This window comes from Cygnus atratus, chromosome 2, assembly GCF_013377495.2.
Source record: "Cygnus atratus isolate AKBS03 ecotype Queensland, Australia chromosome 2, CAtr_DNAZoo_HiC_assembly, whole genome shotgun sequence".
Classification (NCBI taxonomy): Eukaryota; Metazoa; Chordata; class Aves; order Anseriformes; family Anatidae; genus Cygnus; species Cygnus atratus.
The window spans coordinates 25,381,392-25,396,789 of NC_066363.1; the positions used below are offsets into that span (position 1 = coordinate 25,381,392).

The 15,398-nt window shown below is 38.9% G+C and overlaps 1 protein-coding gene across 1 annotated transcript in view; it reads right to left on the minus strand.

Annotated features, from left to right (window-relative positions):
* The window catches only part of CALCR (calcitonin receptor), a 136,701-nt gene that overhangs the window by 60,404 nt on the left and 60,899 nt on the right, over nucleotides 1–15,398 (minus strand). Inside the window, exons 2-4 of the mRNA XM_035545380.1 lie at nucleotides 13,200–13,287; nucleotides 3,200–3,353; nucleotides 290–400 (exon numbers count right to left, since the gene is read on the minus strand). Coding sequence (XP_035401273.1) covers nucleotides 290–400; nucleotides 3,200–3,353; nucleotides 13,200–13,247 — 313 coding nt within the window. The 5' untranslated portion in view covers nucleotides 13,248–13,287. The remainder of the gene's footprint in view (nucleotides 1–289; nucleotides 401–3,199; nucleotides 3,354–13,199; nucleotides 13,288–15,398) is intronic.

Sequence of the window (15,398 nt, forward strand, 5' to 3'; positions counted from 1 at the left end):
ATGAGGTGTTAAAAATGTTTTGAAATCATAAATAAGTAGTTAATACTTCCATATTTTAATAAAATGGGTTCCATATGTACAGCAGTCAAAATTACATACATAGAAATGCATATAAAATACTGTAAAATAAAACTATATAAATTAGGCAATCCAAAGACGTAATGTATTTTCATCTCAGTCAAACTCTCTGAAATTTCACAATGATGCAAAAATGCATATGGAAACATGCTTCCACTCAATGGCATGAATGTTCCTCTGAAAGATAAGATGATAAAAAGAAATACTGTACCAGTTGGGTCAAAGTCTGGAAAGTAATCTGGACAGTTCTGAGCAGTGATTCTGCCAGCAGGTGTGTCGTCCCAGCACAGCCAGCCATCCCAGGTTCGGTTGCAGAACAGACCTGGACATTTAAAGGAATTCAATAGTCAATTCAACAGATTTGTTCCTTATCCCATTCTGTTCTAGCCTCCCAAGGAATATTGCCATCTGCAGACAATAAAGAGCTTTTGCAGTAAAAACCCTTGCTATTGCTATGCTTTGAGTGGCATTCAGGTGCTAAAGTGTACTTGTTTTTTGCTAAAGCTGGTTGAACTGAACTTTGAGTGTAGGATCTGATCCTACACATTCCTGTTCTTGATTCTCAACATTTGCAACAGACAGGTACCTGTAAATTCCCTTCTGTAAAAGTAGCATTGTTGGGGCTGTATCCCCTACAAGGATTGACCCAGAAAAGGCAAAGTGGATGAGAAAAAAAAAGTCTTTCCTGCCAAACTAGGGAGGCAGAATACTACTCTCTCTTGATTCCCATTATGTAGATGTTACGTGGTCCACAGAAATTGCACTACAAGACTGCTTGCAGTAATATGACTTCCTCACTTGTTGTGGGTTTATTCCAGTAACTTGTTAAAAAAAAATCTTGGTTATTTTCCATTTAAAATCAGTTTGTGTTGCAGAAAAGGTATGGAAATAGTGAGAAGACACATCTTGCCATTTTTTGCACTGGTCCCAAGGGAATTTCAGAATTGCTGCTATGACCATGTAGGTTGTTTTTGAAACATCCATATGGAAGGTACCCAATAGCCATTCACATTTAGTAAAATATGGTCAACCAATTCTAGCTGCACTTGGAATTATCCTCAGATAGTCCTTCTTATTTAGACTTTCTTAGAAAACATAATATTCACAGGAGATTTACAAAGCTGTAAAAAGATGTCTGGATTTTTTAAATTTGCACTGGTAACTACTGTTTTAAGTCAAAATAGCTGTGGATTAAAAATGGAAAACATAAATCATTCCAAATTAATTCTTTCCAGATTAGATGCATGGCAAAAAGCATATTTTTATGAGAACTTCTACATTAGCTAAGATTTTATGCACAGATATTTTGCCATTGTCAAGTTAGATGTGCTAAACACTACTTGTTCACCTCATTAATAAACTGTTGTATCAACAATTTGTTATCTTTCAGGCACTCCCATGTTCTTCTCTGTCTTTGAGATAAACTTGAAAGACTTTTAGGACTCATTTTACAACATCAAAGAAAAAGAAGAGTAGAAAATGTTTGCAACTTGAGCTTGTTTCTGAAAGACAGTGCAGGAGGGGGTTGGTAGGGATTTCAAGCTTTAATTTTCAATCCTTTGGCTTGCCTTATAAAGACAAAAAATCACTGACATTGATCTATACAGTGTGGAATCTCTCTTTCAGGGTCAGAAACAAGATATATATATATATGCATCCATCCATCCATAAATAGGCACACAGAAATATATGGATTCAAAATACATAACATATATGTGCTTTTGAACTCCTGCAGAAAATTAAATGGTCTAAGTCATAAACCAGAAAAGGTAGAGTTGAACATCATGTTGTTGAATCACTGGCTGAAACTATTGCGTTTTTGGATGGACAGGGAGCGTGGGAATGCTGTGCTGTCCCAGAGGGATGGTTAGGCAATTCTGTGTGCCTGAGCTGCACATTTCATTACTTCATTATTGTTTAAGGTAATCAATTCTACCTTGAAATGGACAAGATAAATGTGTGCACACAATCCGTGACGTTGGCTCTGCTGACACAAGGCCACAGCAATGCTGCCGCAGCTCACTTGTATTACACCATCTCCTGGGCTCCTGGGGATGGGATACCGTGCAGCTCCTGGCAGTTCATTGCCATCAACTTTGAGCCCCAGGATGATGAAGCATTTAAACTACATTTGTGCAGGTCTACAGATTGGCTACATCGGGGACTGCAGACGTGACAGAGGAAAGTTAGCCATGTCTGGGCTGGCTCTGTAAAGTTGTGCCAGATCCTGGGCTTTCCTGGACATCTCAGTATGAGACTCCACAGCTGCTTGTGACAAAAATGCATACCCAGTGTATGTTTTCAACTCATATGTTGGGCTTTTCTTCTCAGGAGACACCCCTACAGTTGCCCTTTGCATTAAGGGAATTACCCATTTCATACCGTGCTCCCTTTCAAACTTACAGCCAAGAGATTTAGACCCTTACTCACCTCCAACCCTTTATGAGATATAGATGTTGGAGGACTGCTGATGGCCCTGTAATTCAGTCATGACTCCCAGAAGCAAGTCCACAGTGAAAGCACAACTTCAGTAGTGTTGGCATCGTTCCCTATTCACCTATTATCTTCATTCTGAGTTATATATGAATTAAGTGCATGTTCCTATGATCACAGCAGTCTCCAGTGGCATCACTTAAATCCAGCTGCCAGTCAAAGGAATGCAGGAGCTGCTGGGCTGTCTCAGATAGGTGCTGGTCTCCTATTGCTGATCTCCTGGGACAACTCTGCCCCAGAGAAAAACACATAGAAGTTCACAGCCAGGTCTTCACGTAAGTGTGCTGGAAGGTACAACACAGACCATTCTGGAGAGTGGTACTCCCTGAGCAGGAACACAGAAATTCAAGCAGCAAAGCCCTGAGACAGAAATGCACTTCCCCTAGTTGATGAAGGTATCGTCTGCATGGGAGGAAGGAAAAGCTGTTCATTCCCTGGGGTCATTCTAATCTTTCTTCTTTCTTAGCATCTAAGAGGATGGAAAGTTAGTGTGGACTTGACTGCTGCGTGCTGGACAGCAACTGAACCCCAAGGAAAACTATGGGTTAATATATATAACAAAAGGCTTCTTTATATTGATAAAGGCAAACATGGCAATATACAAACAGAAATTTTAAATCTTTTTTACCTTTTTTCCTATATGGAGGTGCTCTGTTCATCCTCTCATAGCATTTGAACTGTGAATCTATTATCTTCTGTCGTATGACTGAATTTTCAGTTACTACAGGCTCTAATGTAGGATCAGTATAATTTACAGTAGCAGTAAGACTTGGAACCATTCTCTGTACAGAAAGGAAAAACAGTTAGTAACAGTGAATAAACCAGTAGGATACAATAAAAAAAAAAATATCCATTATGCATTCTTCAAAGACCTATTTACACATGTGTTTAGTATTATGTTAGACCTTCTAGTGCTTGCAAAGTAAATGTTGAATTTTTACTAAGTTCACCTCACTGTAAACTCAGGATTTTAACCAAGCCCTTTTTCCTGGCAAAAGGGAAGACCACTAAATTCTTGATAAAGTCTTTAAAATCTTTTCATTTAGTTTAGTGATCTGCAAAAAATCTTTGTATGAATCTGCCCAAAGTTACACCCATGTATTTCCTCTCAGTGGTGCTGATTTCTCTCTAGACTACTCAGACAAAAATACCTCAGTGCCACAGTCTAGAAACTAGCTTTTTTTTTTTTTTCTTTTTTTTTTCCATATTTTCTGTCATTTGCTTTGAGCTCCTTCAGCTGTTAAGGTCAAGGCAGAGTTTAACCCTCACAGCCTGAGCTCGGTTCTTAATTAAGCACCTAATCAAAGTGTTCCTAAATTTGAGAGCCTGAATGACAGTCCTCTTTGATCAAGTGGCCTCTTCTGGATGTTTCCACTCTGAGCTGCCTGGAGGGCATAGAGAAGGACCTCTAAGGCAAAGATCTCAGGTAGAGAGGTCAGTTATCTTTTCTCCATCTGTCCCTCTTGCACAGCCCAGGCCTGTGAGCCAGGCTGGAAATGAGAGCGTGGAGCTCCAGTTAATGCTCTTCTGCCTTAATCCTGTATAAGGACACTTCTCTGCATGAAGGTGATGGGAAAGGATTAGTTCCTCTGCTTTCCCAAGCAAAATCAATGCTTCTGTGGCACTTTTCTTGGGTGACCCTTTACTTTTTTACTGCAAAGCTATACTTAAGCCATTGTAAACAAATACAGAGTCATTTACAGCCTGCCCCAAAGCTTAGGACTCCTGTAAGCACACAGGCTTGAAGTTCATGTGAATCTTTCTTATTTAAAGCCTGGATTTCCCTAGACAAGTCATGTAAATAATGTAACTAAATATTTTTAATATTTTCTTCATATGAACGGATGTGTTGAGGACTTTCAGGGGCATGCTTCAGATTATATCGATTATATACATTTGAGTCTGTGAGATTCATATTAACACCAAATGCTGTTACAGAAATCTTTAAGTAGGCATTTACAGTTCAAACAAAAAAACATGACAGGTTTTTAAAGTTCAAATATCACCCTACTTCTTAAATTGTTGCTTCCCTACTTTTATTGCACATCCAAAGCAACTGTATCTCATTAATACATTGATTTCTTTTCCATTAGCACAGCTAGAACACCTTTGTAAAATACATAGCAAAACACAGTATGTTTGACTTCGGTGAAAAAAAAAAGTCATTACTTTATACAGGTATTTCTGTGCCAAACCATCTCAGTTTAATCTTTTTATGCTCTTTTATCTAACCAATTATTTTTTCATAATTTAATCCAATCCAATTTTTCCAATTTAATCCAAGATAATGTTATTTTAATTTTGACCTGTATACAGCTACTATGTGAAGGCTGGAAGACGCTGATGGTAGCTTATCTCATTGTTCTTAAATAGGAGCTTGAAATAAAAGGGGGGGGGGATGGGGTGGAAGAAGGAAGGTATTTCCTGGTAGAGACAATTTTATAACAATTTAATGTGTACTTGTGTGTGTATATGCGCATGTAGAGATAAATTTAAACAGTGAAGTATTTCATCTGGCCATACAAGTGAAAACATTAAGAATCTAGAAAGCCAGAACAGAAAATACAGAAGCAAAGCCAAACATATCTGGGATCCCTCATTTATGGGAAGATTAAAGGGGTTAGCAGGTGTCCATGAGGATTGTTTAAAAAACAACCAAGCAATGTCCCAAATCCAGCAAGTAGTGCAGGAAAGTAAAAATGACATTCTTCCTTGGGTCTGTCTTTGTGTCCATGTATAGCCACAGGCTTCAGTGCTTCCCTGAAGTGATTCATAGATAGCCCACGCTTATTTTTTTTTTCATTCTTATTTTGAATAATACCTTAGTTACAAACAGTTTGTATTTAAGAAAGGAATAATGCTATAGTCAAAGATAACTAGGGGGACTCTCATGTCACTGTCTCTGTTCTTGATGATTCCTCTGCTATTGGGGGCCAGTCTGGGAAGGCACCTCTTTTTTGAAAGCATAACCATATGATTATGCTTGGAAAACATTGCCAATTTTCTTTCCCCCAAAGCATTATTTTTATTTGATTTTTGTTTTCTTCTAGGAAGGAGATGATCTGTTCTTCAGATCTGTTGGACCAAACAAGATCAATTCACACTGATTAAGTGACCAGAAAGACCGGGGTTGCTGGTCATAAATACCATTGCAGCTTCTCTTGTTTTATCTGTACAGAATAAAGCACAACATAACTATGAAATAATTGGCAAACTTCAGCTACAGATAGAAATTGCAAGTACTTTCAAAGTGCTTTGGAACATCTTTCCCTCCCTTTAACTTGTTTTGGATCATCTTTTACCCACCATTTTTAAAAGGACAGACTTTTCCCAGAAGATTGCACAGTACAGAAACATATAAATTTAAATCAAAAGTAAAATGTCATCAGAAAAGGAATGTTCTATTTGTATCTTTTAGCTGGTGAAGATGACACAGTTTGTAATGAGGGGTGATAATTCTGTGGGGTGGGATACAATACAGAACGAAGACACCTTACTCTTCAAAGTCAGTTTCATAACTTGCTGTATGTAAGAGACTAATTCAATTCCTGAAGGAATCGGCTCTTACTGGGTATAGATTAATGAGAATACTTTAATATTTGGAGGCAGAGAGTTACTGTGGTGGTGGATGGGATGAACCTTTTGGAGTGTGCCAAAATTATCTAAAGTGCTCAACCACGTAAACATCTTACTACCTCTGAGCAAAGCAATCATGGCCCAGATTAAATTGCCAGCAAAATTCCTATTGCTCACATTTGGGCCAGGAATTCACTCAGATTAAAAAGATAGATAAGAATGTGCCACTAAAACTCAATGGAAATTACTTCGTCGGGGGAATCACTTAATGGCCTACAGTAAATCTAAAGCAACTTAGATAAAGAATGAAATATTACTGTTAGATTACAGCTGTCTCTTATCTCACTTTTTACTTATTATCAAACACAAAGAATCAGATTTTCAAAGTTAGTTGCGCACATATTTCCAGACAACTTTGATGTAATTGTATAGCTTGTGTGTGCAATCAAATTACAGGGTTATACATAGATGTGTTACTGGTATTGTTCATCTGTGATATGCCCTCCAAATATACTCTTTGATTGTTATTACTCATTTCTGTTTGCCTGGACTTGAAAAACTGGCTGTGGAAGTTTGAACAGTATTTAATTCTACCTTAAAACAAGATGACCATTTCAGCTGACTAACAAAAAATAATTCTGCTGGCTTGCAGGAGGGTGAGCAATCATACCTCTGTTTGCAATATTAGTGTTTTCTACCATGTGCAAGAGAATCGCGTGTCCACCACCACGCCGGTGCTTGGGGCCTAGCGCCTGACCTCCCTGAAGCCAGGGGCAGTCTTCCCACTCAGCTCAGTGGGGTGATGATCCAGCCAGGTACTCCTTCTTGGGGCTCAGTCAGACAAAGATGTTAGTACAGTCCTGATTTGCTTTATTATTCCGGTACTCCTTACCTTAGGGGTGAGAAAAGGGCAAATGGGGCAGAAAGAAATATCTGGGTCAATATTCTCTTATCGGAGGTAGAAGAAGCCTGGGCTTGGCTACATATGGGGAAAACTTCATGTGCAGTATGCTAATGGGAAAGACTGGGAATGTCCCATGAGACTAGGTGTATATATCACACCTCATATTACATTTTTTTTTGATTATATATACTTACATTGGGACTTAAGTTTTAAAACATGTATTTTTACCATTAAAATCCAAGACTAAATCATTTCCACCTGTTTAGTACTTATAGTGTAGATAAATTTTGAATATTCAGCATTCATTACTGCAAGTTAAAAACCTTTCCCATCCATCCACTGGTTACTTCAGATGGAAGTGTAAATGGTGTTGATACAATAAAAGAATTCCTCACTCATTTACAAATATTCTTTATTAAAGAGAAATAAATAATTCACAACTTAATAATCAGGATGTGGTGTTCAGAGCCTGAAAATGATTGGTGTGATTTCTTCAGATGAAAACTGTTTAAGTGATGTCCCATGCAGCAGTTTAGCAGCCGTACATATGATGTCACTCCTAGAAGTCCAAGTAAATGACGTCATACATACGACCACCAAGCCACCACCTGACAAATGACTGTTATAAGGAAGTGAATTATCATGACAAAGAGAAATAACAGGCTGATAGCAATGCTGAAGGTCACTTTATACGTAGAATTGGTAGAAAAAAAGCAATTTGGATTCATTATTAAACTATGCAGAAAATAGTAAATAGTGCCCCGGTTGCTGTAAGACAGATACCTGCTATTAACATATGCAAGACTGTGTCCATTTCTGCAAGAGAGAATCCAGATAAAGCAAGCATAAAATTAACTTTTTTCCCATAAAATATTGGATACGATCCACAAATATTTTTCTTCCACCATCAAGGAGCTTGAACTGTTGACTATACATGACACGATGGAAAAGAAGGTATTTGTAGTTTTCCTTCCTTTTTACTCCTCCCCCCCCTTCCATTAAATGCAGCAATTTTGCAACGTTTACTGTTGAGCTCAGTCAAAATATATTTCAGATTCTGGATGCTACAACTGTTTGTTATTGATTTTGATAGCTCAAAAACACACTTGGCACATTTCTCTTAAAACTGCTATGTTTAGTCACCACTTTGTGGGTCACTAAACCCCTGTCCTTCAATATATCACATCTTTGAGTGAGAGGTCAGCATGACTCAGCCTAGTTGCAGAGCCCCCATTGTACCTTGATTGTGTTTGAAACACTTTTCACAGCTACGAGTGTCAGGACAGAGAAGAAAACCACTGTGATGCCTTAGGAAGGTCATTAGCAGAAGGTACTGAGTAAACATAGCAATGACTTCTTATTCATTATAAATGTGCCTAGAAACAGCAGACAATTTCTCTGGGAGCAGACAATTTCTTTGGGGAAATACCTCAACATGACATGTTTTGCTTAACCTCTGAATTTTACATTTTTTCCCTCCTCAGTTGCTGTTGAAGCAAGATGGAAACATCTCACAGTTAGATCCCATACAATTTATATTGCCGATTTTGGCAGCCGTGTAAAGCAAGAGATTATCATCTGCAGTAGATGAGGACAAGGCACTTTTAATGAAAAGCAGCTCACGACTCTCTGACAGTTCTTTTCCATTGCGGCAGTCAGTACTGCTCACACGAGGAAGCTTTACTCTCAGGACAGCCTGATGCAAACTGTGGGCGTAAAGGCAGGCTGCAGAATGCTTCATAGATTTTGTCTTCAGCTCTAATTGTGTTTTCAAGAGACCTCTTTGGGGCAATCAGCTACATTCTTATTTTATTAAAAAGCAAAGAGAGAGAAAAAAAGGTCCTGCTCACCCCAGAACCTCAGGTGAACAGAACAGAGCAGGGCACTCCTCTCCCTCCTGGAAAACTGTGTGCAGCCTGTGTCTGAAATTCTCAAAATAATTCTCATCAACTTTATATCATCAGCAAAGTACTTTCCCAAATCTTTCTTGCATGAGAAGAGCTGTGGAATTTGCAAGTCCACTTTCTTACAGCTTGAAGCAACCCATAGCTACATAGGAAAATATGCACTTCTTCAGCACCTCTTCTGCCCTCTGAAGGGTGGGACCTGCTCTGGACCAGATGCTGGAAGAGTGTTTAAGCAGGAGGAGTCTTATGCATACATTATCTGCATACATTATCTGCACAGACACGGCTTTTAGAGACCTCTGGTGAAAGCTGGACAGCAGCAGGAGCTCAGGGAAGGACATGGACATGCCACCTCACTGGTGAATACATCTGACTGGTAGCTGTGAGGGATCGGACGCGTGCGCCATGAGCTATGCCCTCATCACAGTGGCAAATGTTTTACTAATTGGCTTCTGGAGACTCCAACCTACTAAAGCCGTGCTCCAAAATAAGCCAGTTTTTGCAGTTACCTAAAATTACATTTAGGCTTTCATGTAATTAATGTTCCATGTTTTATGAATTGAAATTATTCTCAAGCCTTTCAGGATCTGACACAATGCACTAGACCGTGTATAGTTTAGTGACCGAGGCTTGGTAGCAATTTGACAGGTTTGGACTTAATGAAGCTGTACAATTTGTTTTTTACTCAAAATGATTTTATTTTAAAATACAATCTTGGTCAAATTGATCTAATTGAATAATGGTGTGGTCTTAAGCTACAGCATTCATTTTGTCCTTATTGAGCACTTTGTGGTTGGCTCAGGACAACAAAATCGCAATATGTGAGAAAAACTACTGCATCCATCCTCATTTACAGGGCAAGACCAAACTACCATCTGTAGAGATGGAATTCTCACTAGATGAGAATTCTTACTTGACAAAATGAGGTAGAAAATACAATTCCCTTTTCTCAATGTCCTGCAAAATTGATCAGTCACACAGGAAAAAGACCCAGGCTTGTTTCCTCGTCCCTCTCATTCTCTGCAGTTTGATGCCCCTGGACACACCATGCTGATGTTCTGTCTTTCTTGTGGAGAGAAATGTGCACCTAGGAGATGAACTAATTCCTCCAGCACACAGGGGCTTGATGAAACATATCTCAGTCACATTCTGTGGCTCTCAATAATTACTGAAAAAATATTACTAGGGATAAAGTTAACTAAGAAATACTCCCTGAGAAGAACAGTTAACATTTCTAGTGGAATTCACTTTGAATTACAGAGCAATATCTGGTGATGGTGGAAGCATTGCCATCACTGCACATCCAAAAGCAAGGGGAGCCGTCAGAGAGAGAATTAAAAAAATCTTCATTTTTAACAAGTGAGTTTTGGAGCAACTAGTGCTTTAAATATTTTTGTTTGGCAAAGGACAATTATTATTGACCTCTTCATAGAAGGATAAAATGCTATCTATTCTATGTAAAAATTACATAGGTAAGAGAGATGGTTTCTATCACAAGGTACCAAAACCACTTGAGGACTGGTCTAAACGCTGGAGATTGTGGGGAAGGGACCCTATGGACACCTTGTAACTAGGGTCTAGGACAAAACATGCAAGGAGAGATACAGGACTGGCACTTACACCAGAACAAACAGCATAATCAGAGGGCTTGCAGCCCAGAGGGAAAGCTAGGACCACATTAGGCTGTGTTGCTTTGGAAGAATTTGCATTCATCAGTGCACTGGGAGTGCAGGACACAGACAATAGGACGACCGTAAACTATCAGTGCCACCAAAAAAGAGAATCTGGAGAATGGTTTGCAGGGTGGGTAGAGGAAGGGGCAATAACCCATATCACAAATCACTCTGATTACTCCACCTTCCTCAACCTCAGACAGTGGCTGACATGGAACTCCCATGGGCTTGTGGCACTGGGAACCAAAAAGTGATTAGAAGATCCAAAAGAGCAGGAGCGGTCTTTTTGGAAGAGAAAAAGAGACACCTTTTTCTTATTACAGGCCACAAATAAAATGTAAAAAATGAATGCCTTCTATGAGCTACAGGTGAAGAAACTTTTTGGAAGGATGGCTGCTGCCAAATATTTTTCATATTTGATTTAACAGCAGTGTTCTGGCAAGTGCTATCAAGAAAACAGTTTGCTCAGGGTCTCCTTCTATGACTGTAACTTATCCCTTACCAGAAGATAAATTGATCTAAGAGGTGTCTAACTAGATCACAGTATGGCCACTGCAATGGAAAAGGATGGAATATTGAGATTGGAACAGTGAAAATGTAAAGAAATTTGTGCTTAAGTTATCCAGACAGGCCCTCTGGCACACAGATGTCTAAAAGGAAGGGGATGCAGATCTCACCGCAGAGTTTCTTAAAGAAGTCCTAGCCCCAGAACACTGCGTTAAGGAGCACAGAACCAATACTACATGCATGATACCATGGGTAAGAGATTTAAAAAATTGTGGATAACAGGGGAAGGATCAGCCCAATCCTTCAGGGCTGACCTATAAATCCATGCTGTAGGTCAGAACACCTCACTCAATAAGATCTGTTGACAATTCTAGTTATCAGGATATTTACAGTCCTGTCATTTGTCTGAGGAAGAAAAATAACCTGGAATTGTTCCTTCAGTTGGCTTCACTTTGTTATAGGAAGAATTGCAGTTCTTTGCCAAGGCTCCTGTTATGCTATGTAGACCAGCCAGGATTATTCAAATACAGAAGGAAGCTGATGTCTGTTGGGCTCTTTGGCTTAGAGAGATCTCCGAACATGCATGATGTCCCAGCCAGAGCATTGCTACGTGCATCCCTTGCAGGGCTATATGTAACAGCCACAAAATGCCACAAAAACCAGAATACTCCGATATGCATCAAGGGAGAAGATTTTTGCCAATCACAGGGATGATTCCTCAGATCATTAACTAATTCTGTGTTAGTTACTTTTGAGACCAAGTTAGCAGAAATACGTCAACTCTCCTTTGTTCTTCCTCCTGCTCTCTAGTTCTTCTTTGGTTGAAGGTCCTAATCCTGAACTATGAATTCAGTATTTTACCAACGTGAGGTGTTCTTTGCTGTTCTGTTTTCTCCATGATCTCATTTCACTGTTTTATTCCATTGTTCTCTTACTGTTCTCTGTTTCCCTAACCTACTTTTTGTTCACATAAATGCAAGTGGTGAACAGCACTGCGGGCAAGTTATGCTAGTCTGAAAGAGAAGGAGGGACGCAATCCAACAAACAAATCAGGGAGAGCAGTCTGCTGTTCCCCAATCTGTCTTATAGCCCCATTTCTACAATTTATACCCGGAAAGGGTGTGAGCTGATGGGGAGACTTCTACATTTAGCTGCTGGAAGAGAAGATGAGAAGCAGAGGGGTGTGAGGAGCTAGCCAACAAAACACAATCAAGAAGAATAAGACATGAACCTTTCTTCAGGAACAAAGAAACAAATGACTGGGGAAAAAGGTGGCATCAGGCATGCAAGTGACTCAGACAACACTGAGGCAGAGAGATGCTTATTCCCAGTAACATCATTCAGACATATACTGACTGCACTGCAGCTGAAGATCTGAGTAGTGTCCTCATTTCTGACTACCTGCAATGTCTTTGATTTTATCATAACTGTGAAGCATTTGAGGTTTCACAAGCAGAGGTCAGAGAAACCATTCAACTTACACGAGACATATTTAGTCAAGTAGAAATTAATTTGCTACATATTTAGAATGATAATTACCTGGTCACATTGCAGATATTGGAGTAACAGAAATATTGAGATTAAACAGTTGAAAGTAGTGTTTGAACCAAATAACTAAACTTTACATTGTAATTTGCCATTTCTATTGCTTTCATTGCTTTTTTTGCAGAGTAACCATAAACAGTGAAAATTCACAATTACTTAAGTCAGTAAAAGTCTCACACAACAATGTTAAGGAAGTTTTCAAACAAAAGTTTCCAAGTCAATGATATGCTGTAGTCTGTACTACAGTTCTTACAAATAAGAAAATGAAAAATCACGTGCATTACCTTCTCATACTTGCAGTTCTGTTTCACCAAGGAACAGTAGCTTCAATTTCAAGCTTTTATGAGGTATCTTGTTTCGAAACTTTATAAACCTTACTTCAAAATTTATCAGCAAAGGAACTCATTCCTTCTGTACTCTATAACAAATATAATCCAGTACTCCTTATTTTTCTGAACATCACCACAAGTTTAAATTTGGCAGGTGTCATAAGCAGTTCATTTTTCTCGTACTTACAATAAGAAGGATAATCGGTAAGAAGCAACTGTGGGTTGTTTTTTTCATTGTGGAGTCTTCCTGGAGAGACACGTTGTAGCTGACCCTTCTGGGAATTAAAGAGCAAAAACAAAACCAGCATTAGACTTTATTTGTTATAATAAATTCCTATAGGTAAATAGTGGGTTTTCACACTACCCAGTGCAGCTAGCTCAGCTGAACTGTGGGCAGACACATGGCAGAGTAACCCTCCAACATCAAAAATGACTGCTTCAGCCACACAAAGTACTGGAGAAATAGAGCATGGCCAGGACTCCACAGGCTTGGAGGGAACTTGATCAGCAACTTTCTGTTATTCTTTTTTTTTAATATATCAACACCCTTCTCTCCTTTCTAGGAAAACTATCCATGGGTCACCTTACATCATCATACCGCATGGCAGTTGTGTGAGTTAAAGTGAGCGGAACTCTTTGCATTAACACATCCTTTGCAGTTTTATAAAAACAGAACTTCTGCATTAGAATGAGAAACACGGCTTTTGTGAAGACACTGTGCCTACTAATGTTGTAGAGACTGCTCGGAGTGTGTGGACCACAGGTGAGAAACATGTCTATAGATCACTTTCTGTCACAGTAAGAAAGGGATCTGTCTACCACACCCTTACTCTTGAAGCATCTCAAAAATTAAGAGTGAGGTGTTTTCTACCTGAGCAAACAATGTAGAGAGTACCCTACATATCTAAACCCCAGAAATTTAATGGGAAAAAGGCACACCAACTTGGATGCTTAGTCTACTTTACATGTAGTGAGCAACACAATCACTTGTATAACATTTGTTTCTGCCACAGAACTGTAACAGCTTTTTTCATCTTGAATGGAATGTCACCCATTTCCAGAGGGAATTAAAATATGAGACAACTGTCCTCATCTAAAGAAGAAATACGCAATCTCAAAATGTAATAAAGGTGTGTCACTTCCACAGCAATCTAATACATCTGGATGTGATCTACAAATGGGAGTGTTGCAGTCATGTGTCACTGAGATTACATAAACAGAAAATGATGGAAAAGAGGGTTTAGAGGATTTGCCTCTGATAAGAAGTGGTCTTGTTACTGTCTGAGCCTTGCCAGAAACATTCTGGTGTGCCAGAGGTAATGGGACAGGCAAATGACACAGAAATAATACATAATTATGCTGTCAGCCATATATTCATATTTGATCTGCAATAACAGACAACTCAACTGAAGCAAAAATTGGACAGCTAGATCTGAGGAAAACGCCTGGAAAACGCCATCTTCTGTATACTATTTCCTGCAGTGTATATTGGTTAAAAACTGCCAAAAAAATCCATGGGCGTATAAACAGTGGGCCTTGGTCAGCTGCCCAATGAGCAGACACATATGCATAAATATGTGTATCCATACAATTACGCACTATAGTATAAAGCATTCTGTAATGTGGTGTAAAGCCAGTCTTGCAGGTGCCTCTATTCTTCTTGCTAGCCTTGTTACTTCTGCTGCACTTACAGGGATGTACTAAACAGTAGGTAAAGGGAGGACTTTGCCCTACAACCAGTTGACATTTTTAAAACACACACCACTTGCTATAAATGGCACAGAGATGAACACGATGTTGTGATCTAGAAAGCGTAAGCCAAATCCATATCAATTGAAGTTAACCTGTGATAATTCTACTTTTCCTGCTCTTAATGCTGGAAGTGCTTGCAGCACTATGTTGAATTACAGCTGTAGCTACAGGTAAATTTTAGCCTAGTGAGATTCTGTGAACATTTGTAACTATGTACTGAAGAAGCTATTTAAAATACTTCTTGCTCCCATACCTCCTAATTAAAAAAAAAAAAAAATCTGTAAAATATTTAACACATTATTTTTCCCCGTTGTCAACTGTGATGACTGTGCCACATGATACTACATGCAAGTAAATGAATAAGAATTATTTCCCACACAAAATCTTATATAGTCTTGGTATTTCTAGTCTTTCTTCTTCGAGCCAGCTCTAACCACAGGAATGGCTGACATGCTACTTAAAATCCAGTACCTCTTTTTTCTTCCTTTTTCATAGGAGTCTTTTCCAGTGACAACAATTTTAACAAGCTAGATTTTAACAATGATAGTATAAAGCTCCTGACTGAGAAGTAGCTTTTCTCTACTCAACCATATGAATGGGCCATAGCACTACACACGCTTGGGTTAGCATCAGT